General features: G+C 43.7%; 1 protein-coding gene across 1 annotated transcript; it reads left to right on the top strand.

The window, feature by feature from the left end:
* Positions 1-2255: 2255 nt before the first annotated feature.
* Positions 2256-23721, top strand: LOC142794764 (cell adhesion molecule Dscam1-like; the record flags this gene model as incomplete). Its single annotated transcript, XM_075885942.1, has 4 exons — positions 2256-2441; positions 20672-20968; positions 22104-22283; positions 23438-23721. Coding segments are annotated over 4 exons (947 nt in total), but the record flags the coding sequence as incomplete, so codon positions are not given.
* Between the last annotated feature and the right edge of the window lie 3931 nt (positions 23722-27652).

The raw sequence follows: 27652 nt of genomic DNA, 5'->3' as shown, positions 1-27652 counted from the left end.
GCGAGTGCTCCCTCTTATACCCGCAACCAGGTTTCACACAACGCGAATTGCATATAGAGTGGTTCGTTTCTTGTTTTCAACTCATTACTAATGGCTCAGTCATAATTTTTCATTGTGAATGGCCACGGCATTAATAAGGTGCAAATATATTTACCGACATGTAGCAGGTACCTCATTATTCGTAGAATAACGAATGATTATCTATAGAATGCTTCCCTACTTCATAACTCTATTTGTTTATTTATTTATTTGTATATTTATTTATTTATTTGCAATACTACCAGTCTCTACTGACGCTATAGCAGGAGGACGCACTGTACAGGTGATATGATTGCTCATCATAGCAACAAACCAGCAATACAGAAATTTAGGGTAACATCAGCTTGACACTTCGTGCAAGAGCAATATATACAAAACATCGTATATTAACAAAATATGATGATTTCTGGTGTAGCGGCTGTCCCACAAATGTCTTGTAGTAATCGACCCAAGAAAGTTCAAAAATGATCTAAAAGTGCCACTCTGTGAGCTTTAGCTGGGACTGTGATGCGCAGACCTGCCATTTCTTACTACCCCTTCCGCCACACATGAATCAAAGCGCCTTCGTCAGTGTTTGTGGTGGCTCCACGTAGATGATAAGAAATGAACGGCTTTCAAAACAGCACAGCCTCTAAGATTATGTGAAATGGTCCTAAACCTGCAGACTACTTGTGAAAGTTGTCCTGAATAAGCAGGGAATGTGCGCCATCTAGAGTTAGCGAGTAGACTCAAACGCAACCTGGGAGGATCAATAGGCTGACGTCATAGTTATTGATCCAAGGAAACAGTTACTAAGGCGTAACAAAGAGGGCGCCCACTCCCAAGGGTGGAAGGATCGCTTTTAGTCAGAAAATAATGTGCGAAAAATTACGCTTGAGGCATTTACAATGTTGAAAGAATAGTTGGCCTATGATTGGGCAGCTGATAATTATTGGAAATATATTGTTTTGACTTCCTAATTAACAATAATATTCCTGCCTGTCGACTTATAATCTATATTGTAGAGAGTGGTTGTGACTGAGTGGAAGCAATGAGTAGAATTGAAACTGTAGTATCTATTTTCCAGTGAGCACTATGACAGAACTATGAGAATCCGTTGGCGCAAGCAAGATTCAAACACACAAAACGTAGAGATATCTACGGGTCTTCTTTCTAATTATAGGCAGTAAACCTTTTTTTCTTCATTTTGATAAAATATTAGCAATCATTGCGCTAACACACTTGGAAGACATTTTTCTCAAGCAGGAAGCTTTCATGTTATCAAACTTCCTTGATTTTTTGTCCAAACCACCAACACAACTTGCATAAAAATGTGTAGCTTTGTTAAAGTGAAGAATTCTTTCAGAGCTTTGAATTGTACTGTGACGGTAGCTGAAAACTCAGCGCAGAGTTGACCATGTGTACTCGTAATTTTGTTGCTTTTATTCCGTCGATTCGCCAACGTAGTCCAGCAAAAAAAAGAGCTTTATTTAGGAATCAGCAACTACGAAAATAACGTTTTGCCATTCAGCAATGGTCTAATATTATTTCAGATGGTAATGTAGTATCCACTGCATATGATGTTGGGTAGCTTTGGGTAGCTATTTTTTGTACTTTATTGGTGCTTTCTTTACCCATGGAGGTTTCTGAGAGTCATGATATTTGAGCTGATACTCAGCACACTCCAGAAAACTGTGCCGTCTATACATAGGGTGGAAAACCAAGATCTTCCTCTCATCGGGTCGTAGTTATGCTTGAGGATATGATGATTACTGCTATTAAAAACAGATATTATACTCATAAATGACAAGAAAATTTGAATCCAGACAAAACATTAATTTGGGTGAAGATCGAGACTTCAAATGACGAGAAATTGTGGACCAGTAAACGTATAATCAATGTTTCAACAAACGAATGGCCGTCGTCAAGCTACTCTGGTCAAAAGGACATTCCTTGAAGTTGAAAGAATGAGTAGACTGCGAACATTTTTTGATGTTGTGTTATGTGCACCCAATCGGCACATCATGTATATTCTCTGTGTACAATAATAAAAAAATGGCTTCTAGTTCTGGTTATTGAGCCATGAAGGTGTCTTAAACAGTTAGAACCGAAACGTTCATGCGCAGATGATAACAATAAATTCACAAGATGCATACGGACTATGTCGCCACATATTAATCGAGGTGACACTTTTCTAATTACTCACATTCTGGTTTTTGTTCTGGCTCATCATGTAGGATTCGTGCTGTACTGGAAGTCGGAGACGGGTGACTGGAGCGAACTGGGAGTAGATGGAGTGGCTACGTCACACACGTTTCAAGACCTGAACTGCGGCACGCGCTATCATTTCTACGCGGTGGCCTTCAACGACGTGGGACGCAGTGAACCAAGCTCTAGCGTCAGTGCTACAACGTCTGGGGGAGGTAAGTAATCGTCTTTAAAAACAAATGAACAATGATGGCACATTTATTGATTAAAATTATATATCAACTGTAATCCTGTATACGTGTTGTCCCGAAAGAACACGTCACATACAACTCATTCAAAGTGGAGGAAAACCATTGTACAGTTTAAACATTTTTCAGACAACCAGAAAACAACGCTGCAGGCAAGGAGGCCAACGCTTAGTTTGTTAACCAAAGCAAAAGATGAGAATTTTGTGTCTGAAAAAAAAAACTGAGAGTATTCACTTCACTCATGCAGGATTCACTATCCCAGTTTTTCAGTTATCGCTATGGTAGTTTACCATTAGCCCCCAAGAGGAAGGTGTACAACAGCTGCATCTTAAGGTACTTACCTATGAAGCAGAAATCTGGGAGCTCACAAAGTAGGTTCAATATAAATTGGAAGGCGACACAGCCAGTGATTTAAAGAAAAATGATTGGTGTAATCTTTAAAGACATAAAGAGAGCAGAGTGGGTCAGAGCAGAAACGGGCAATAAGGACATCATAACTGAAATCAGAGCATCGACGAAGTCTATGAAAACATACTGAAAGGAATCTACAGTGGATCTGCAGCCACCATAATGCGTAATGAAAAAAGTGATCGAATCCTAATAAAAAGAGACTAAGCCAGACCCAATCTCTCCATTGCTATTTACCGCATGTTTACAGGACATTTCATTCACCCTAAATTCAGCAAATCTAGGATTAGGAATTGCTTGAGGGTACCTTAGTACCTTGAGATTAGGTGACATTGCTTTTATGAATAACTCAGAGGGCGAATCATAGTTCATGATTACTGGACTGAAGCCGGAAAACTAAAGAGTAGGTTTAAAGATTAAGAGATAAATATACACGAAACTAAAGTATTGTTCAACAGCTTCAGCAGAGAACGGCGCTTTGCGATATGTGGCAACACACTGGAAATTTTAAAGAGTACTGTCTTCTTAGGACAGATAGTAACCGCGGATCCAAACCATGAGCATGAGATAACTGGAAGAATAAGGATAGAATTGAGCACATTCGGGAGCCATTCTCAATTCATGAATGGTAGTCTACCTCTATCCCTCAAGGGCAAGGTATTTAACAGCTGCGTCTTGCCGGTACTTATCTGCGAAGCAGTAACGCGGAAGCTTACAAACAGGGTTTACCTTAAATTGAGGATGATGTAGTCAGCAATGAAAAGGAAACTGATAAGTGAAACCTAAAGAGACGCCGAGAGTAAGTAAGTAAACACTGGGAAGTTTAGCATATCATAGCTCAAGTCAAGAAAAAATAGACATGGACTGGCACGTGGAACGTAGTCAGCAGAGCCACTTGGTGATTATTATTGATATCTGATTTAATTCCAAGAGAAGGCAAATGTACGACTTGGAGAAACTTGTGCGGGCAGATGAGATTAAGAAGCTTGTGGTACAGCGTGGCCGCAGCAAGCGCAGGACAAGGCTGATCGGTGGAACATGGGAGAGGATTTTGCTTGCCGTGGGGGTAGCCAGGTGGACGATGATGATGATGATAATGATGATGATGAAGGGGATGCACTCATGCAGACATGTTCAAAACCGGAAAGCAGTGTGTCTTTCGGGCCGGTCTTTCAGAAAAGCTATGCTACTGCAAATATTTACAAAGCACATAAACAGCTTTCAAAGCTTCTTCGCACATTCTGCGTGAAATGACTAACAATGTTAAATATTGCCACGCATGTTTCTCATTTCACTTCTGTATTCGGTTGTCTCCTACAAAGACTGTAAGGAATGCTCAGCGCACACTGCACCTGCAGTGATCGAGAAGCTTCAATTTTGTAGTAGGATCATTTTATGATTGCGCGCAAGACACGAGAATTAAACTGATTATTCTGTTTTTTTTTACGTAGCTGCTAGCCATAACGCTAGAATATTTGACGGCACATGCATAAATGCTGACACTCATCACCGCTTGTCAGTCGATCGACGATCGACGGCTGACGCTCTTTGCACCGCCATCGGTGTCAATGTGTATATATCACTTGTAAAGTTTTCGTGCTGACAATACGACTGCATCAGTTGCTGATGCTGATGCTGATGCTGATGCCCTTTGATGGATGGCGCTTACCCACAAAGGGGGATGGGCCAAAAACCGGGCGGCAAGATACTTAAATGAAACTAAACTGAAAATGAAGCCAATCTGAAAAAGTAGCTTAAAATAACATACCAAAAAACAAAAATGTGTGCTGAGCAAGCGGTCAAACCATCTTTTGTTTTTGAAAGACATAACTACGAATCATAAACTAAAGATCTGAAAAGGTAGTGGTTCACTAGCATGGTAATCTTTTAGTTGCGTTGATGTAATCAAACACAGCGGAGCATACATCCCTGTGGCAGTAACCAAATGAAGTTCCGCCAAGTGATAAAATTACTGGTAAATTTACTTGTATTCCGAGCTTTTGTAATGGGGTTACTAAAAATCTTTTTCTCTGATAAGAATAACGATGACAGAATAAAAAGAAATGTTCAATTGTTTCAATTTCGTTGCACCAAATGCATAGCGGTGACGCCTTGAGCTGAGCTTTATTAAGGTAATAATTTAGTTGTGGAACTGCACAGCGCAATCTGGTATAAGTGACCTCTAACTGGCGAGATACACACCACTGTTTATTCCAGCAATAGCTCAAATGCTCGAAATCTTTAAATTTATCCAAATTACCTTTTCCCCATTGCAGGCAAGCATTTCGGAACCTTAGCGCGGTTACGTAAGCCGTATCTGGCAAAACTGGGATGGTGGGCCCACCCAGGGATACTGCTGCTAAAGAGTCCGCCATTTCGTTCAAATATAATCCGCGGTGACCTGGTACCCATAGCAAATGCAGTTTTTTTACGTTTTTCGGTACTAAATGCCGAAACGTATTCATCAGCTCTGAATTTACTGCCGTAGAAAGTGCATTACAAACTGATAACGAATCTGTAATGATAAGTGCTAATGATTCGCTTGAGGGTAATTTGCGTAGGGCAAGAACAATGGCCAATAATTCTGCCATGAACACCGGGGTATAATCTGGGAGTCGAATCGAAAAAGACCAGTCCAAAGAAGGAGAGAAGATGCCAACCCCAGCCTTTTCTTTTGACACAGATGCATCAGTCGCTATGATATTGCTTATCTCTAGGTGGGCTAGATAATCTGCTAACTGGTCATTTAAATACCTATATGCCAATTGTTTCGCGTTATGAGGAAATATATCATCGAATTGTATGCTAAGCATTGACTTTGGGTTGTGTATTGGACCAATATGTCTAATTTTTACATTCAGTTGCTTTAGTAGCGCTTGTGCAAATACTATTTGCGGGGTGTGTAGTCGCGACCAATGGGTTTCGAAAAATAAAGACGGTTCTTGAATGAAAGCATAAAATGAGAGTCTTTGGTGTGAACTGTATATCTTTAAGAATGCTTGCACAGTAAGAATCTTAAACCTATTCAGCAGAGAAGGTAGGCGAGCTTCCATATACAACACGTTATTTGCAACAAACTTTGGTAGACCCAGACACAAACGCAACGCTTCTCTTTCCAGGAGTATCAGGGGTCTCATTTTATAGGCTGCGCTGCCAGAAAATAGTACACATCCGAATTCCATGATGGGCCACACATAAAGTTTATATATCATTATTAGCACATCTCTTCTTAAACCCGCTTTACGGTTTGCAAGCTTCCGTAGCCACCCCATGGCCCGTGTTGCCTTGGAGTACACATCATCAATGTGACTTCTCCAATTTAGTGTGTCATTATATATGATGCCCAAATATTTAAGGGAATTCGCCTGCGGAATGAGCTCATTACTGTACATTAACGAGATGTTGATAGGCTGCAGAAAAGAGAATGCAAGGAGCACACTTTTCTTTACGTTCAGGGTCATATGAATATTTTTAAGCCATCTTTCTATCATATTGAGATAATTCTGTAGACTCTCGTATAATGATTGAAGGTCGGTATTACTTGCGAAGAAAGCAATATCGTCCGCGTACACATATAACTGAATATCCTTAGTTGATGGAATGGAGCTTAAGAAAATGTTAAATAAAACTGGCGACAGGACAGCCCCCTGTGGTACGCCACGTGTCTGCTTATATCTATTTGATGAGTACCCATCTTTAAAGCAGTAATATTCTCTCCCTCTTAAAAACTCCGACACCCACGCAGTGATGTAGTTGGGAAAGTGGTGATATGCCATCTGTTTTAATAAAATTGAATGCTCAACCCTATCGTACGCTTTAGCCAAATCTAAAGTAACTAAAGCACAGTATTGGCGCCGACGCCGAGCCAGTTGTATTCGGCTCTCTAAATCAACATGCGCACACCATATTGAGCAACCGGATCTAAAACCAATTTGACTGGGGTTTAATATTGCGTTATTATTAATATATTTCATTACCCGGGCATTCAAAACTCTTTCAATTAGCTTAACCAGATTTGACGTGATTGATATCGGCCTTACATTGTCCAAGGCGAATCCTTTTTCCTGCTTTTTAAGAAGTGGAATAACTTTAGACAGCTTCCATTCCGCAGGTATCCAAGCTTTTGTCAAAGAAAAATTCACCAGATTAAGTACTTCAGTTGGACAAATCTCGAATATTACTTTTATCATTGAATTTGTTACCCCGTCTGGTCCAGGTGCCGAAGGAGATAAGTGCCTTATTATCTCTGCCAGCTCATCTAAAGTAACCTCCTCGAAATCCTCGCCTGCCATTGGGTTCACAATGTGCAGTGGTAGAGTTGACATAAATCTATCTTGGAGCCCTTTCGCAATATTTTCTACTAAATCAGAGAGCTCACGGGGGGAAAGAACAGAAGAGTCAATATTTTCAGCGGGTGGTAACATCTTTTGAGATCTTAAAAATCTGAAGAGCGCTTTTTTGTTTTTAGCCCTAGAAAGATACTCATGTCGTTTCATATTGTAACCATCTTTTGCTGTACTTACTGTGCGTTTGAAGTCTGCTGCTGCGAATTTATAATCACACCAATTTTTTGGACATTGGTTGACCAGCAGTTGTTTCCATGCAGCTTTCCGTTTTCTATAGCTCCTCGTGCACTCTTCAGTCCACCATGGACTAAAAGAACCTCTTGTGGCCGAGTCTAATTTAAACGTTGCGTCTTTTACTGATCTTTTTAACACTGCACACAGACTCATAGCCCTAATGTCACCTTGTATGTCCTTGCGGTGATCAAAAGTAGCCCTCAAGTCTTTTTCTAATTTTTTATAGTTGAGGAATGAGCGGGCCTTTTCGGCGACATGTATTCTTGGAAAGTTCAGTACAAAACTAATAGGCAAGTGGTCACTGTTAGTAGCACAGTCTAAAGTTTGCCACGAACATATATTTAGAGAGGAGCTTGAAAATGTCAAGTCAATTACAGATTTAGAGAGACCTCGGACAAAAGTAGCAGATTGCGAATTTAAACAAGATAAATTCTTGTCAATAGCCCATTCCCACAATCGTTTTCCGCTTAAATCTGTTTTAAAACCCCAGGCCACATGATGTGAATTGAAGTCTCCAGTGATTAATATATCCTTTCTGCAGGCAGAGAACATATCGTCTAGACTACGTGTGTCTTGCACCCCGGCTGGGAATACGCATTTACAAACGACAAGGGAGAAGCGTCTGGTAATATTATGTCTGCTATCAAAATTTCACAATTTGGAGTCACACAACGATAAGAGATCGTAGCTTTGTGACTAAACTTATTTGCTATCAAGACAGCAAGCCCACCACCTCTGCTAGGTCGATCCAATCGAAATATCCGATAATTTTTTAGGTGAAACTTCTGGCTGGTTGAAAGCCAGGTTTCTTGCAGTGATATAATATCCGGGGAAAGTTGTGAAGAAAGGTATGATAGGTCTGTGGCTGCGGAAAATATAGATCTGCAATTCCACTGTAATGTGGTTAGTGAACCTATTTTGACGACAGAACCGTCGCAGAAACTGCTTGGTCCAAAATGTCCTTTCGCAAAAAGTCTTTCTTAGACATGTTCTCAAAGAATTCTTTTTTGGATAGATATTTTTTAGATTTCGAATTATGCGAAGAGTTTTTTGATTGGGGAGATCGGGTTCGCTTCAGAGCCTTATGAGAGTCCATATCCATATCTGCACATGCTTCCGAATCATCCGTAAGATCACCGTCTTCCGTTGTTTTGGAAGTCCCTGCCTCAGGAGAAACCGCTCGCTGACGTGTTGTCGCACTTTCTATTTCCGTACGCTGCGATACCAATGATGTCTGAGGAGCCCAATCGTTCGTAGATGCTACACCTAGAATTTGAGATAGTTGATTGGAAACCACTTGTGCCAAGCTTTCAAAAAGGTTGTTTGCGAGGCGTTCCATTGCCTTTTCCATAGCCTTCTCTACGGCCTCTGCGATAGATGTTGCGAGAGATGCATCCATGGCGGTGGTATTACGTGCTGCAACACTGGCATATCCTTTGGATCTCTCCTGCATTTCTGCAACGGCTTCTCTTCGAGAGCACCTCTTGCGTTCTACAATATCCAATATGGCAAGCTCCCTTTCTTTTGCTGCACAGTCTGCGGAGTCTGCAGGGTGCGCTCCATTACATAAGCAGCACGTCTCTTTCTCAGAGCTGCACTCGCGGCTGTCATGATTTTCACCACACAGACGGCATCTAAGAATTGATCGGCACCCTCTGACGCTATGTCCATATCGCCAACATTTCAAACACTGCAGGGGTTTGGGGGAAAGTGGCTCTACCTTATAGATGAGTGGCCATGCCTTAATTTCGGAAGGTCGGACTGTTCCTAAAAAGGTCGCTATCACCGATTCCGTTGGTGATTTTATGTTGTCAATTGTACGGGTGCACCTGTACACTGAAATTACACCCGCCACCGAAAACAAATCGAGCACTTCTGCAGGTGTCAGGCTTGTGTCTACACCGCGGACTAATCCTTTCGAGCATGCGAGGTGTGCCGGAATAAATGGGCTTACCGGATGCGCTGCGAATTCGGAACATTGCAGGAGCTCACGAATGCATTCCTGATCTGCGGAACAGCACAGGATGCCTCCGCGACCAAACTGGCGGACCTCAGTGATCTCCTGGGGATGCGAAGTGGCTTTTCGAAGCTCCACTTGAATCGCCTTTGGGTTCTTGATCGGAATACTGCCCCCATCTGTAGGTACCAGCGCCACAGGGGACACTTCTCGCTCCACTGCGTAACAAATAGTCTATCGGCCAATCCTTGGCGGGAGTGGAAGCTAACCAAGGGGAGTGCCCTTGGCCGGGGGAAGAAAATGACATCAAAATGGAATGACTCGCTTCAGCTGAGAAAGACGAATACAGTTACCGGAAAATAAAGAACTCTCAAAGAACAATAAGGATACTGCCGCCCGATCCTGAGCCCGGGCAGCTTCTTCACAGTCCAGCCTCACAGTCGAAATGCGACGTGGCGTAGCAAACTGAACTTTGATCTAGGTAAACTCTCTGCATTTACTTCCGTTTATTGAGCCATTCCTCTCTAGCCTCGTCTTCTTTCTCTCCTGATATCTTCTTGCTTGCGCTAGCTATGTGGATTGCTACACTCTCCCGGCCGGCTGTCATTCCCCCACGCTGGTAATATGGCACCACATTTCCGATGAGGCTTCCTCTGTTCTTCCACTTGACCCAGTACAATACAACGTCTTAAGAAGTCTTTGCTGCTTGGCCCTTTTAAGAATAAAATATGAACTGGTCAACGCGGCTTCTGAGTCCAGTCGTTTTTTAACTAGTATCATGAAACCATGGTTGATCTCTGACATCATCGTGCTGTGGCGACGATCAAAGTGCATTTTCATCGTACTTCTGTGTTTGTGCTGTTGTAGTTGGGTCTTGAGGTGTTCTATCAGTGTGATCCTTCCAACTAAGCTCAGATCTTCGTCCACTGGCAACCAAGGAACAGTACCAAATGCAACGAATGGCGGGCTGCACCCGATGCCAGTGGTGTAGCACCTGTTATGATGATGTATGGCTGCCTCCAAAGCACTCTTCAAGCCTCCCTTGAATTCCGGGTATAACTTTTAATACAATTTTAAGTCTATAATCATGCATTCAGAAAGAGAATTAGCCTCTGGATGATAAGGCGCTGGGTATCAAAGCACGATGTAGATTTTGTGGGCCCTGTTACGTAGCTTATGACTCTTAAACGCTGGCCCATTGTCGGCAACGATGACCGTGGTGTGTTAGAAAAGTTCTCTCTACAACAGTGCTGTCACGCAATTTGCGTCTTTTCTTCCAGAATTTCGGTCACGAAGCGCGTTCACTCTTCCACTGCAAACAGGAAGGCTTGGGTTCTTTAGACGCCTTCACTCTTTTTTGCAACTTCAGCGGAATCAAAGTGAACTACATCGAATGGCGCAATCGAATATTCTGGTAACACCATTCTATTTCCCCGAGCCTTGTATTTTGACTTGGCATTTGGCACTCATGGCACGTCTTCACATAATGGGCAACACCTGCTTTCCTATTTTGCCATGTAAATTTCTGAGTAAGTTTGTGGTATGTCCTCCAAAATCCGTCATTCCCTCTTGAATGGGGACTGCTGTGATATAATTTCAGCCCTTGAGGCACTTTTGTTTCAGGGACATACATCTTCCCATTGTGCAGTTTTATGTCTTGCGTGCCATCCCATAGTTTAAGCAAGATGATGCTTCCGTCCGGAATTTCTTGTGGTACGTGAAGACGGGACAAGGCATCAGCGTCCTGGGGCTTCTCGTCTGGTCTATGCAATACGTCAAAACTGAATTGCCGGATCTCACTGACACATCGAGCTATTCTTCCCTTTGGCTGTGCAAGTTTCAATAAATAGGTCAACGCCTGGTTGTCAGCAAACAGGTTGATTAATTGGATTGATTTGTGGGGTTCAACGTCCCAAAACCACCATTTGATTATGAGAGACGCCGTAGTGGAGGACTCCGGAAATTTTGACCACCTGGGGTTCTTTAACGTGCACCCAAATCTGAGTACACGGGCCTACAACATTTCCGCCTCCATCGGAAATGCAGCCGCCGCAGCTGGGAATCAAACCCGCGACCTGCGGGTCAGCAGCCGAGTACCTTAGCCACTAGACCACCGCGGCGGGGCTGTCAGCAAACAGGTAAAAATGTTTGCCTTTTAGGTAACTTCTGAAGTATCTAAAAGCCATTACGACCGCTAAAGCTTGCTTTTCTGTTGTCGTGTAATTCTCCTGCATCGTCGTGAACGTGCTGGAATAGTAGTCGGTGACCTTAAGCTCTCTTCCCGATTGCTCAATTTCATAGCGCTGATACAAGATGGCGCCTGCAGCGTAGTGAAATGCATCTGTATATACTTCAAACGGAAGATCGAAGTTGAGCAGGGCTAGTACAGGGTAAAATGAAACGGCTCGAACAAGTTCCAGGTAGCTCTCTTGGCATTCGTCGAACCAGACGAATGAAACGCCTTTCTGAATGAATGCGGTCAAACATTTTGTTTTTATATCATAGTCCTCTATAAATGCACGAAAACTGCTGGTGAGTCCAAGAAACACTTTTAAGGAGTGTATGTCATGAGGTTTTGTAAGCTTCTTAATGCGCTGGACGCTCTCCTCTTTAGCGCCTTTGGTTCGCCCTTCAAAAACTCTTCCCAGGAACACTACTTTTCTGCAGAAGAACTCGCCCTTTTTTATGTTGATCTAAAGTCTAGTGGTGCTGAGTGCTTCGAAGACCTTTTATAGCTGCTCCGCGTAATCTTCTTACGTTTGCGTGTATATGATATTGTCGTACACGTATACGTTACAGAATATTGTGGTGAAGTCCCTAAGTATGTCAATCGTCATCTTTCGGAACCATGATCCAGAGTTCTTCCATCAAAGGGTAGTCTGTTTTATTCGTTGACGTCGAATGGGGTGACGAATGCGGTATATTTTTGCACCTCCTTTTAACTTTTGCATAGGTCAATGCGGAAAAACACTGACATCCTCCGGTTTCTTCAATGATCTCATCAATTTGTGGCATTGGGTATGAAAAAAGATCGCTTTGTTTATTATTGAGCTCATAATCTGTACACTGGCGACATGAACCATCTTCTTTCAGAATAATTGTAATAGGTGAAGAAAGAGATGAGGTTGAAGGCCTGATGATTCCCGCCTCTAACAATGAGTGGAGCTCATTTTTTAACCAGACTTTCTTGTAATGACTGAGATTTTATGGGTTTTTTTTCTTTACAATGGTGTTGCCTAGGAATAAAAACGGTACCTTAATGGCTCTTGTGGCATCTGGGTATGCACCAACTCACAAAAGCTCGGGAAACGCCAATGGTACATATTCCCTGGTAGCCGGCCTACGGTAAGCCATGTGGGCGATATTTGCTTTATCGCACTCCCTTCCGATGGTAACTTCGTCATACCAAATTTTGTTAATCTTCATGCTTGTCGTATCAGGTCTTGATGTAAGAAAGTCGAAATTGACATCGGGCACTACATGCGCTTTAACTCTGAGCTTCTCGTTTTCATACTCCAGACATACTTGCACTCATCTGTGATACTCTCGACAAGAACCATCATAGCTGCACACACGAATGGTTTTCCCAAGTACAATCGCTCAAGCGTTTACTAGGTTCTCGTTAATTGAACTAACAGAGGCACCATTGTCAATCAAAACTAACAATTTGCGACTATTCACTAGCATCTGGACACCCAGAATTCCTGTCTTCATCAGAATGACTGCTTCTTCGACAGTGTAAGTTTCTTTAGCTGTGGGGTGTTCTTGCCATAGCAATTATCTCTGCCGACTTTATTCTCTTCATCAGGTGTCTTGTATTCAGGTGCTGTGACATATTTCAGTGCTGAGAGTAGCTAGTCCGTAGAGGCGATTGATCTCACGGACATCTGTCTTTGATAGTATTTGTCATGCCACGTATCACCAGAGCGATTAGAGAGGAGTACGCCAATGATGGGTCAGCAGTAGGAAGTAAGCGCCCCTTTTTGAGAACGTATTTCTTGATATTTGTGCATCTCTGTCTGTAAGCAATGGCATTATCCCAAAGCTCTATATGGTTTGTCTTCAAAGCACTTGCAAAGCTTTTCCTTCATGCGGCCCAAGAAATGTTTTCATGTGAAGGTATTTGTAATTCAAACCACTTCTGCGCATTCCCGCAGAAGAAAGGCTTCATATTACGTACGTGGTCTTCATGGCTCCTCCACTGGTTTCTGGTACATGCAAATTCATCGAAATCGAGCCACGCATCAGCGCTTGAACTACCGTCAAACATGTCCGGTCGAACAGGAAATTCTTTCTTGTCTCTTACATTTGCAACTGACACAAGAAGTTCTAAAAACTGCTGCTGTTGTGCCCTATATAGCTTCTGTACTTCAAGTATAGCGTTAAGGGCACCTTCACTGCTAGTATTAGCGAGGCTTCTTGGTGTTCGAAAAGTACGTGCCGGGGGAGCTGTTACCAAATGAGACGCCAAATCGTCAAGGGCTGTGTTCACAGACGCGCTACCTTGAGCGACGATGTCATCCACAGTAGCTCGAGCGATATGGGCGATCGTCTCCAGAAGGCTCAGAGTTGTAGCGGCTACCTGCCACTCCACGTATCTCTGGCCCTCTGCTTGGAAGCCCACGATGAGGGGTCGCTCTTGACGACGAGTGAAGTCGCACTTGATCTTCATTTGCAGGCTCCTGGCCTCGACTACGCCATTGTAAAGTTTTCGTGCAGACAACACGACTGCATGGGTTTGTTGTTGTTGTTTTCCTGTGCAAATGGCTCATACCCAAAGGAGGGGATTGGACAATTATAGGGTGAATTTGCCCGATACTTTCAGCATTGCGTCATTCCTACAAATCTTATGTAATAAACTTTTGATCTGAAATGCCAATTGCAAATTCGCAGAAAAAAATAAAGAAAAATTGTGAGACCGCAGTTTAGCAAGAAAATTGTTTAGTCACAGTGATGTATTCTTGAACGGCGAATAAAACACCCCTGTGGCTGAAACCCAGTGTAAAAGCTCGAAATGAAAGAAGATCAGGTTGTGATAATTGCTAGCCAGTCTTTGAAGAGGTGGTGCTAGTATGCTTTGCCGAAATAAATCGAAACAGTGACAATGTAATGAAAAATGCATCGTTTTATTGAGCAATTCCAGTCTGGCCTCGTCTTCTTTCTCTCCTGATCTATTCTTGCTGGCGCTGGCCATGCGGATCGCTACATCACTGAAATATGACTTTCCATTTCCAGAAGTTCAGCCAAGTAAAGAGTTTCATCTTGAACATACAGTCTCTTGCCTTCGTCAACCTCACGATCACGTGACAATATACCGTTAGAGTCAGCTTTGGCCTATTGCAGCGTTCTTTCAAAAACTTTCTAAGTGTTTCGCCACACCAATTTAGGAACAATCTCAGAACAAGATTTGTCGCCATAATCATTTTGTCCAGAACTAAGTGGCATGCTTAATATTTCCTGAAATGATTGATTGATTTGTGGGGTTTAACGTCCCAAAACCACCATTTGATTATGAGAGACGCCGTAGTGGAGGGCTCCGGAAATTTCGACCACCTGGGGTTCTTTAACGTGCCCCCAAATCTGAGTACACGGGCCTACAACATTTCCGCCTCCATCGGAAATGCAGCCGCCGCAGCCGGGAACCGAACCCGCGACCTGCGGGTCAGCAGCCGAGTACCTTAGCCACTAGACCACCGCGGCGGAGCTTTCCTGAAATGAATCGAAGTATATCAAGTATTGGCAGAGGCTTTAAACCAAGACGTACGTGTAATGTGCACGTGCATAAACACATAAAATAAGACAACAGAAAATCCTCGAAGACCTTAGTAGGCAGCCCAATGTTCAGCGCCGCGGTAAGAACATGCGCTGAGGGAACATAACGCAGTATCTGCAAGAAAACTTATGTTTAAGCGGCTTTACCCCTTCTATGGTACGAGGTGCCAAGTTTGAATAAATTAAAGTGGCAGGTCTTTCGCGCCTCATTCATAAAGACGTACAATACAACGTAACATTACCGTATCCGATTTTTATTACATTAAGAGAGGCCTTAATGGACACTGGAGAGCAAAGCAATTTTTCGCGTATTTGACAAATACAATTTCACAATCCCGAAAACACCACTCTTACCCCGACACGACGCTTAGTGACCGAGAAAACGCGTGAAAAGAAAAGGAGGGTGGCGGCGCCTTCTTGAGATTTTTGCCCGAAATTCCGTGACGTCAGAAGTTTCGAAGACGGTTACTCGGCCCTTTATAACTTCCATTCGATAAAGATGAAAACAATGTAATTCTGTGCGTGCCACAGACTTAGAATATGAAGGTACAGAAAATATTTTCGAGCTAACGCCGCGAAAATACCTGAAATACATATTGAACTTTCTTATATCACGCATTTACACTTTGGTGCAAAATTTAAATACGAAAGTTCTACTATAATTTTTCCAGCTCATAATTAGCTTACTATGTAAAACCATATGTTACTAGTGTTCTCAGAGTACAGCTTGTCAATCCAAACCTAGTCATTTTGTCTCTTTAGCGTCCCTTCAAAGTTAATACTTCCGAATCACGATGAAAGAAATGTACAATCAAGTTGTCTCGATTAATCACGCCATTGAAGCGTTCAGTCGAAGCGGCGTGGAAGCGTTGGGATCAATTGTGATTTTCAACAGAACGGAACAGCTGGCTTCATTCAGATCGGTGTCAAAAATAGTAAAACAAAAACAAAACTGAGAAAAATTTCCAGCATATCCATAAAGTGAATGATGAATGGTGGGGCGAAGCGTTCTTCAGTTCGTACGTCCATTCGTTCTTGCTTCCGTTCGTCCATGCGTCTGTCCGTGCGTCCGTCCGCACGTCTGTCTATTCGTGTGATCGTCGGTGCGTCTGTTTGTCCGTCCATGCGTCTGTTCATGCGGCCGTCCCTCTGTCTCTCCATCCATGCATCCGTCCGTCCGTCCGTCCGTTTATCCATCCGTCCGTTCATCCGTCCATCCATCCGTCCGTCGACCTGTCTGTCTGTCTGTGTGCCCATGCGTCCATCAGTCCGTCCGTCCATCTGTATGCCCGTCCGTCTGTCCGTCTATCTAGTGAGCACTTCAAGTACCGCCATCTCCCATCTTTTTCATCATTTGTTCATCATAACCAGGTACCGCCATCCAGCGGACATTCTAAGGACCACTATTTAGGATATGTGCCACCGGTGGTTATAAAAGATAACAGGAGACGAACGGGTGACGCCATAAGGAGAATCGCCCAAAAAAAACGGCAGACTAATGGCACAGAGATATCGTTCGTACCATTTTCTGACATTAAATATTGCTCAAGTGGCGCTGGCAACTCCAAAGCACTTGCTCAGACGTCAACGATGCCTCAAAAGCTCACAATTGCGCCACCCGTAAATGTGGCACATCTGCTCAGAAGCAGGCCAAAATGTACTTTGAAATTTCACTAGCGCTCATTCGAACGGGCGGGAGCTCATTGCATTGAGTGCACAAAATAGCGGTGAAAGGTTGCTACATTCTACGTACGATGTTGATTAGCTTTGCTTTATATTCAACCACTCGTGCTTTATTTCTGCTTTTTAAGGCCGCGAAACAAGATTATGGAAGCAGTTCTGGTTGCTTCTAGGTCTCAGTTAACGCAATCAAGTTTTTTTTTCTTCCCTTTTACAAGGTGCACCTGATTTGACAATTTCGAAACTCCGTTCCACATTTGGGTAACGCTATCTGCTTGGAAGTTTCACGCCATGATGAGGATTCGTTAAGCTGACTCCTCGATGTTATACGCACAGAGTTTCGAGGCCATATTTCAAATGGACTGTGTTTATTTTTACGTCTCTGTAGGGTTCACTGTGATTAAGGGCAACTCTTAGGATACATTTAAGATGTATCAGTTTTCGCAGCCTGTAGAGACCGTATTGCAATGCACCTGCAGGCGCAAACGGCCACTTTCAAATTTATGTTTGCCTATACATTTAGTTTGTAAGACTATTGATGCGGCACTGACTTCATGCGCAGCTGGCGGTCATATGGGAGACCAAGCTTTGACGATGATGCATGAACTACGGTATGAAAACTCACACATTTTTTAATGTCGTTGTTCAAAGCAACCTATGTGATCACAGCATGATAGTTTTCACTGTTGCTGCTACCTAAAAGCACAATTATGGGCAAGTACAACAACAACGACAACAACAACAAAAATCTGTCTTCATTGTGTCCCCTATATAGAAAGCCTTCAGTACCTTTGTAACATTCGTTGTCACTGTTAACAAAAGGAGTGATTGCAATGCACAGGATAACAGAGGTATGACATGACGAAAAATAATGCATTAAAAATAATGGAACTTTCCTTCACACTTTGGGAAGCCAGGGCACAAGCTTACAGCATCTACAGGCATGACTGTCAAAGCCCAATCATTTCAACAGTCTGTGTTGTCCAGCTGTTCATACTAATTGTGCATGTTTGGAGGGATCTGTTGCGTTTTGTGTTCAGAAAACATTATTTTTCTATATGCATGGTCATGAGGGCAAACAAAGCACAGTGAACAAAGTATTAGCAACATCAACATCATAAGTGACAAAAAACAAGAGAAAAAAATTTCATGGTAAGTATTGCAGTTGATTTGGGGAAGCAATAGTTGGTATACTTGAGCATGGTTGCACAACAAAAAAATAGAGGCGTGAAGCAGAGTGAGATTAACCCAGCCAGAACTTTCAGCTAAATATAGGGTACCACTGAAGCAGTTTATGTACAGACACATTATGGATTAATAACGCATGAGCAGTGAACAAAAATGACAACAGTCACAAAGTAAACAAAACCACCACCGGTAAAATTGATTTTCTGATATTGAGAGCAAAGGGACACTAACGCACTTCTTACACACTTTTGCAATTTCTTGAGGCTCAGTGATTTCCAGAATGAGCTGCGTATTGGTGGTGGTGGTGGTGGTGGTGATGGCTGTGTTGTCGCAACAGATGAAGTTAGCTTTACCTAAATGGCCGCCACTTGGTCTACTTGAGCATCTTCTCAATTGTAATGGTCTATCAACAAACGTCACACAGCACAGGGTCTCGCTGAAAGAAAGCACCAAGAATGCGTTGCACGCTCCTTACCGTTGCTATGGGCCTTTCAGGAAAAAGGAAATCTTCAAGTGTCCCGTGCCTGTGACAACCTTTTTGCAAGCCGCACACCATCGCTGCCCTCTCCCTTTCAAAATGCGGGCACCGCCACATAAAAGATTCGATGTCACCGATGTCCCCATGAAAGACAAAAAACGTTGAAGCGCCTCAATCAGTCTTGGATGACCAAGACGGTGTGTATGCCGAGTCCGATCCCATGGAATGCAATCATGCAAAGGTATTCATAACAAATTCGTGTCTGCTCCTTCCTCTTAATCTCGTATTTGGCGCTCCGCAATCCCATTCGTTATTATTGAAGACCCACTTGCCAAGTTGAGCGCTATGTTATGTACAAACATACGAATTTATTATTTGAGTCACTTTGTCCACCGGCAGAACACAGCTCATTATAGAAACCACTGAACCTGGGGTGATTGTAAAGCTGGATGATAAGCACGTTAGTGCCCTTCCGTTGGCTCTCGCCCTCGACAAACAATAGATAATTTTATCAATTGGGTCAATTACGAGCATTCTGCAGCGCAGTACCACATACCGCATCTACGAGCAGGTGAGTATGTGTGAATAACACACCATGCAGTGCTCACGACCTTGCACATTTTACATCAAATTCACAGAATTTTAAATGGGAAGCATTTCTTAGCAAACTTTGGTGACTTCAAGCGTGTCTATCTATCTATCTATCTATCTATCTATCTATCTATCTATCTATCTATCTATCTATCCGCTTACGCTTGGATGTGCTCGTGGTCACCCCCTTAACTTGGCGTGAACAAAAATCAGCATGTGAGGGTAAGATGGTTTGACGAATATGACGCGCTGGTCAAGACATGAATAATGTCACAATCCCGTCGCGTACACCGTGAAACACTTCCTGTCAGACCATGGCACATACTAAGGGGCGGGTATGTGCTGCTGGTAAGCGGGTATGTGCCACAGGTTATTGACACTTATTATCTTCCCAAGTGCGACGAAAACACACATGTGCAACTTTAACGCGCGAGCGTTAAGCTATACCCGACATCAGTAGCGCCGACCTACCGAAGGCATAGAATGAATGTCAGTGTTAATAAAAACCTGACATTGGCAGCGTTGGCCACCCGACGAATGCAAATAATAAATTTCATGGTCCCTGCAGCAATCAAACCCAAGCATTCTGCGTGGCAGTCACGCATTCTACCAAAAAGCTTCGCCAGGTCTCGAAACTACTCTTCAAATAGACGCTAATCTTCATGAAACAACAATAGTGGTTGCAGTGCTGCCTACCCAATTATATAAACATTACATTAGTACTGCTTTCATACAGCCGTCACGTCAGGTAAACGCTAATTGGGGTGAAGTTTCATGTGCCGAAACTGATTTAAATAGCAGTGTCAAAGGCCAGCATGTCCGCGAGCATCAGCGCTTCATCTCAGCTTCTGGTGTTGCTATAACACATTTCCAGCTGACATCAATGTGCAAGTGGAGGACTGGTTGTATAAACATCTGCAACTCTTCAACACATGTCTGTGTGTGAAATAGTTTATATTTAGCGTGATTTTATGGCGTGTCGTTCAGAAAACAAAAGTTGCAACATGGTCACCTTTCCTCCGCATGCTTCGCATAAAGTTGATTTCCAAGTACGTGGGATCTGCTGAATATTTCTCTATTATTTTATAAAACCACTGTTCCGAGAAATTCAATCGAATCTATTTCTTTGCATCCTTATCACGGTGGTTTGCACGATGTCTACATGTCTTTTTTTAATAAGGCGAAGAGGAGAAGAAAATGCACCTTTTTTCCCCTTTGTGATTAACTATAATGAAACTCGGACAATACATGCACCCATTCCCTTTAACGTATAGATAATTGAACCAGTTGATTATTCATGAAACTTATTACAAATGCGTAACTACGCTGTCTTTGTCTTCTTGTGTCCCTACGTATTCACATACATGCATATTCAGTATAATGTGCTTTACACTTTTTGCTTTCTTTCTATTCTATATATGTCAATCCTCCGGTTCCTCAGTCTAGGATAGCGAGCCAGTTTTGCTGGTACTGATGTTAACCTTCACCTTGCCATCTATTTATCTTGCATCTCCTCATTAATATACTTCGTCACTTCCCGCAGCTCCCTTGGCGCCGGAGAAAAACGAGCTTTTGTCGAGCAACTCCAGCGCCGTGCAGCTGAACCTGCGCTCCTGGAAGGACGGTGGCTGCCCTATCCGCTTCATCACTTTGCAGTACAAGCTGCGTGAAGAGCGCGGTTGGACTGCTGTGCCGGAGACCATCGATGCCGTTGCCTCCGATTCCTACGTGCTGGGAGGCTTGCATCCGGGATCGTGGTACCACCTTCTCGTGTCCGCTTCCAACGACGCCGGCTCAACCGAGGCGCAATTCGTCTTCGCCACGCTCACAGCTGGTGGAGGTTGGTTCTGAAGATTGGGAGTGTCTGCTTTTACTTTTCGCTTAGAAGGACACATGAATTCTTAGAGCGAAACCATCTTTGCTTATAGCTTCTGCTACAGCAGCAACAGTGGTAGTTGTAGTAGTAAGAATAGTAGTAGTTTTGGCATAGGGTGGTAGTGGTGCTCATGGAAGGCGTCCGTTAAAAAGCCACAGGCCGAGCCTGCCAGACACGTGATCTAGCATTAACAAATCTGGTATAAACCGACATATTCCAAATATAGGGGCTGATTCATGACATCACAAGATCTCGCCAGCTAATCATTAAATGCACTCGCGCACTTTTGTACGATTGGATTGCGAAACGACGTGGGTTGCAGTTTCACACGAACAGACTTCGCCTAATTCATAATGGGTAGATGTGTGGCAGTCTGCACCACCAGCACTGCCGAGGAGGAAGCTGCTTATGAAGGACTCGGCGGTTAACAGAAACGACGAAGACGCAGCGTTGTACGCTTAACACCCAAGGTACCACGCGATTAACCTAAACCAGCTTGGCTGCCTGACCAAATTTACGTTGATGATGGAACGTTGATTTATTATATGTAAAGGAGCCCTTTGACTCACGTGCGTAACGCCGTACGTACGTTCATCCGTACGAACGTGCCGCAATGCGTTCCCCTCGCCGCAGGTGTTGGAGTGATACCAAGTAGGTCACGCACGCAGATGTCACTACCTCCCTCACCCGCGGCATGCTCACCACAGTCAACGCTGACTAAATTTCAAGGCCGAAAAGCTGCCGCAGTGACATCAGAGGGTGGGGGCCCAGTTACGCCGCGAACACGGCGGAAAGCCTGTGTTTCATTCACGTTTTAGGAGAACAAACGCTCCCGCTGTCGCAGCTGCTGCGGCTTGATTGGGCCGAATAAAAGATGTGGAAAAAAAAGTCTTACTGAGCATGCTCAGTTGGGAAACTGGGCCCCCAACCTCTGACGTCACTGCGGCAGCCCTTCGGCCTTGAAATTTAGTCGGCGTTGCCACTCTGCCCACAGCTGCCCCTTCGATGTCGCGTGTCTGCAGGAACTTCTCAGCGTGCACTTCACCGATCACAAGGATGAAGTGTTAACCAGTTTTTCTTGCGTTTTGTCTCCGTGCAGCCACTATACCACCAATGACTCTTCACCCCGAAGAGAGCACGGCGTTTCCTCGGAGTGTGACCCTCGTGGTGCCCATTATCTGTGCCTTCGTCGTTGTGCTGGTCATCGGCGCCGTAGTGTACATGATGTGCAACCGCCGTACCAGAACTCATGACTACAGTGCCACGGCTCAAGCTTCCGGTAAACTCGTGAATCCGTTCTAGGTCTGCTCATGAATCACATGACGTTATGTAAGCCAATCATCACACGGATAATTTACCAGTACCGCTGGCCAGTTAGTAATGAGGTTGTTTCATGTCAAACTAGCATAAGCTCGACGGAGCTCAACAGACTGAAAAAAATTGCCATCAGAGAAAGGATCAAGTGGACAGTCTCTGTTAGGCCACGGAAGGTTTTGTCGCACCATTTTTGCTAGCTGGTGCCATCTGCAGTTAGTTTGCCTCCTTTCTTTTTGTTTTCGTGGCAATTCACAAGATCATATTTAAGGTGGACATGTTATGGTTGGGATAACACAAGATAGCGCTTGTTTTGTGCTAATCTTATATCGTGTTCGTTTAGTGTGCTATAGTTGCTGAAAAACAATGGACTCCTAACTCACCCAAACGTTCTTCCATAGGAAGCATGGTACAAAACTCTACCAATTATTTCCGGAAGTGCTTACAACTTCCCGAATCATATGAAAAGAAGGAATCGTCTTACGTTTCAAAAAAACAAAATCGAGCACCCATGCGTTTGTGTTCAGGACATCGCAAAGTTAATGCTGAGTCCTAGCACGCACTAGAGAGTCTGTTTTTTTGAAAATAAGGAACCTGTTACGAAAATGATAATGTTTCAAAAAACACCCATCGCATGATGTATCAGCAGTTGACTTTTTTTTCAATTTTGATGAAGCGGTAATCAAAATGACCCATAAATTTTGCGCTAATACTTTAAGTGCTGTAATCACGTTCTTTTTTATAGCGTTTACATTCACACACAATTGATGACGCTATGCCAAACATCAGGCTAATGTGAGATTTCCTTTTAAAAACAACTATAGCATGAACATATTTTGTGAGCTACCCAGTTTCTCAGCTGCACAGTTTTTTTTGAGAATATTAGATACAATGGATCTGAGAAACAGAACAGTTGTTTCTTCAAACTGCGATGTTTCACTTCGATAGCACCTGTTCAGGATTTGGTTCGCAATTTGTTTATTTTTTGCTTTTGGAGAGCAACTTGTTTTTCCTAACACAGTGGAACCAGCAGGTAACGTGCCTTGATTGACTTCGATGGCTTTGCGCCTATTCATATATTTTTCTCTCTTTCTCTCTTTTTCTACTGCTACTTTGCAGAACGTGCATGTGGAGGGGATATGAAGGGCGACTCTATTTCAATGACGTCCGTCGGCAAGAAGGTCTACGAGGCCCCACGTGGCGACCCCCTCTACTTCCCTTCTCCGTACGCCACCACGCACATATCGGTGTACTCTGGTGATGTGGACTCACCTTCGGGCGGTGAGCACAGGGGTCACCCCTACGCCGCCATGGGAGGTGGCGGTAGAGGCGTCACTGGAGATGGCGGTCCCTTGACCGGTCGTCCTGAACACACCTACGATGTGCCGTTCCCGCCCAAACAGGTGTGATTTTTTCGCGAACACATTTAACACGACTTTTAGCAACAAATTCAGTGCTACAAGAAACTAGGACGGATAAAAATAAACTAAGACAAACGTAGAAGAGCATGACGCAGCGTACATGACAAACCAGAACCTAATAATGACAAACATAAGCACTGGAAGGAGACTCCGCAGATGCCTTATGTGTTTGTCTGGTCCCTACGCCCGCGCCAACCTGTCGGTGAACTTTACACAGTCATCTGTCTATTATGTTCTGCGCCTGGTGCTGATCTGTGCTGCTCTCCATTGTCATGATTAACCCTTTAGCCTAGCGGTACGTCTCAGACTATCATGGTGTACCTTGTGAATATATTATAATTTTCGGTCTCATTCATCTTTTGGTGTGCATTTTAGTTGCCTTGTTCAACACCGAGTACTTTAGGCATTCATTCATTCATTCATTTATTCATTCATTCGTTCATTAAACATTATTAAGGTTCTGAAGCCCGGTCTTTTCAGACCGAGGTAGGCTTTGTCCACGTCGGTACCTTCAGACAGCGCCTTACGGTGGTATTGTGGACCTTTTGGACAGCAAGTAGTTGATCTTGATAAGAAAAACGACAGAGATAACCATTTGAACGGATAGCTGGATAAGTTTTCCTTCCTTTTGATAGGGGAAGCTTCGCTCCGTCATTTGTCAGTAAAGCCAATCTTTTCAGTGTCGGCCATATTAATGAGACAGCCCGTAGCATGTGCCAGATTCGAATGATGCCGCGTGTTAATTTTTGTTTACTACACGCTGAAGGTAAACTTCATTTGGAAAATACGGGGTGGAATATGTTTCGGCCTGCAGTAAACGTAGTGTCAGTGCTTGAGTCTTCTTCAATGTTACATGTAGCAGTAAGAATTGTCTGCGTCCCAAGTAGTAGTATTTCGTGATATCATTGTAACTAACTAATAATATAAAACTGTTGAATTTTATGTTTCAAAACCAGGACATGATTATGAGAGACTCTGTTGTGGAAGGGTCCAGAAATTTTGACTATCTGGTGTTCTTTAACGTGAACTCACATGGGACAGTACACGGGCAACTACTATTTCGCCTCCCCCGAAATGCGACCGCCACGGCTGGGATCGACTCCGTGACCTTAGGGTCAGCGGCCACTGATCTGCCGAGGAGGACAGCTGTGCGTGAATAAATGGTTGTTGTGGGACCCGTAATAGTAGTGGCTTTCGGGTTGTGTCTGACCATCACGACAAGCGAGTACTTGTGTCAGCTAGCTCCTTTGTCACCTCACTAAGGTTGTCGCCCATTTGTTCCATATGTGCAAGAAGCCATCGCATTCCACCTCTACAGAATAGAAATGAGCGGGGCCATTATTCAAGCTGCGATTACGTGCAAAATAGAGGACAATTGTGTGCACCGCGAACTTTATACTAAAGGAAATACTTCACGAATTAAGTGCAAATGGCCAACTTTGGTACATCATGCTGATATTTTTAAATAAGCGATAGCTTGAGAAGTATCTTCATACGCTTCGTTGATACATACCCTCTACGTATGCACATGCGCAGCCCGCTTGGCATTCAAGACGGCAGAAATGCACTCAGCAACCGATAGATGACAGCATCTTTTGCACGAGGTCTATAGTACATCTCACAAGCTGGTTTTGCAGCACTGTAGAAGCTACGGGGCTGGTTAAACAATGAAAAGAGCGAGCACTCTCTGCGACATATTCATCCATGTCGCCACGTATCCTTGATTATGGTCAGCATGGCTATGGTTCACGGTGTCCGCATGGCGCTCACATGTTCCGCGAGTAGAGCAATGACGCGTCAACAAGGAGCTCTCTTTCGTTGCGCAGCAATGGTACCGCGGAAGCAACGCACAACATAGCGGCCCACGCCCAAGGCAGTTCCTTGCACCTCGAAATCATTATGTCCTGCCATGAGCTCTGTGGCCCATACTACGTTCAAAACCGGCGCTCGTGTTTGCGTTATGTTTGTGCCCTGACACTTCGAGAGCACTGCACTCGTGTCTATCTTGCCCTTCTTTTCATGGCTAATTCTCACATTCTTGGTGACAGCCCTTGGCAACAATGGTTGAACAAACAGATGACCATATGCAACAAATGACAATAATGAGCACAAAACGCACCTGGTACTTTATCCTAGCCGTCAGAAGACACAAAGCAAAATCTGGCTCCATGGTTCATTTACTGCTGTCAGGACAGAGAGCAAGCAAGCGCGAGTACGGACATAAGCGGGCGATCACGTCCGTATGGGCAGTACTACGTTGGTTCACTATCACAAATATTGACGTTTACAGATACAATAAAAAAATACCTATGACGCACCACATGTGGGTTGTCCTTAGCGTATACGCTTTTTCTGTGAAGTAGCACTTGCCAAACTAACGCAGTTGCCTAAAAATTCTCTAATTAAAATGTAATTATGAATCATCATCATCATCATCAGCCTGACTACGTCCACTGCAGGACAAAGGCCTCTCCCATGTTCCGCCAGTTAACCCGGTCCTGTGCTTGCTGCTGCCAATTTATACCCGCAAACTTCTTAATCTCATCTGCCCACCTAACCTTCTGTCTCCCCCTAACCCGCTTCCCTTCTCTGGGAATCCAGTCAGTTACCCTCAATGACCAGCGGTTATCCTGTCTACGCGCTACATGCCCTGCCCATGTCCATTTCTTCTTTTTGATTTCAGCTATGATATCCTTAACCCCCGTTTGTTCCCTAATCCACTCTGCTCTCTTCTTGTCTCTTAAGGTTACACCTACCATTTTTCTTTCCATTGCTCGCTGCGTCGTCCTCAATTTAAGCTGAACCCTCTTTGTAAGTCTCCAGGTTTCTGCTCCGTAGCTAAGTACCGGCAAGATACAGCTGTTATATACCTTCCTCTTGAGGGATAGTGGCAATCTACCTGTCATAATTTGAGAGTGCTTGCCGAATGTGCTCCACCCCATTCTTATTCTTCTAGTTACTTCAATCTCGTGGTTCGGCTCTGCGGTTATTACCTGCCCTAAGTAGACATAGTCTTTTACAACTTCAAGTGCACTATTACCTATCTCGAAGCGCTGCTCCTTGCCGAGGTTGTTGTACATTACTTTAGTTTTCTGCAGATTAATTTTAAGACCCACCTTTCTGCTCTCCTTGTCTAACTCCGTAATCATGAGTTGCAATTCGTCCCCCGAGTTACTCAGCAATGCAATGTCATCGGCGAAGCGCAGGTTACTAAGGTATTCTCCATTGACTCTTATTCCTAACTGTTCCTATTCTAGGCTTCCGAAAACCTCCTGTAAGCACGCGGTAAATAGCATTGGGGAAATTGTGTCCCCCTGCCTTACACCCTTCTTGATTGGTATTCTGTCGCTTTCTTTATGAAGCACTATGGTAGCAGTTGATCCCCTGTAGATTTCTTCCAGAATGTTTATATATACTTCATCTACGCCCTGATTCCGCAGTGTTTGCATGACGGCTGATATTTCTACTTAATCAAACGCCTTCTCGTAATCTATGAAGGCTATGTATAGGGGTTGGTTATACTCTGAGCATTTCTCTATTACCTGATTGATAGTATGAATGTGGTCGATTGTTGAGTAGCCTGTTCGAAATCCTGCTTGTTCCTTTGGTTGATTGAATTCTAATGTTTTCTTTACTCTGTTAGCAATTACCTTTGTAAATAGCTTGTACACTACAGAGAGCAAGCTGATCGGCCTGTAATTCTTCAAGTCCTTGTCATCTCCTTTCTTATGTATTAAGATGATGTTAGCGTTCTTCCAAGACTCTGGTACCCTTCCCGTCAGGAGACACCTCGTAAACAGGGTGGCTAGTTTTTCTAACACAATCTGTCCTCCATCTTTCAGCAGATCAGATGTTACTTGATCCTCACCAGGAGCTTTGCCTCTTTGCATGCTCTCCAAAGCTTTTCTGACTT

This window comes from Rhipicephalus microplus, unplaced genomic scaffold (genome assembly GCF_043290135.1).
Source record: "Rhipicephalus microplus isolate Deutch F79 unplaced genomic scaffold, USDA_Rmic scaffold_496, whole genome shotgun sequence".
NCBI classification, from domain to species: Eukaryota; Metazoa; Arthropoda; class Arachnida; order Ixodida; family Ixodidae; genus Rhipicephalus; species Rhipicephalus microplus.
The sequence above is the reverse complement of the archived record's forward strand: the minus strand, read 5'-3'. Positions and strand labels throughout refer to the sequence as shown.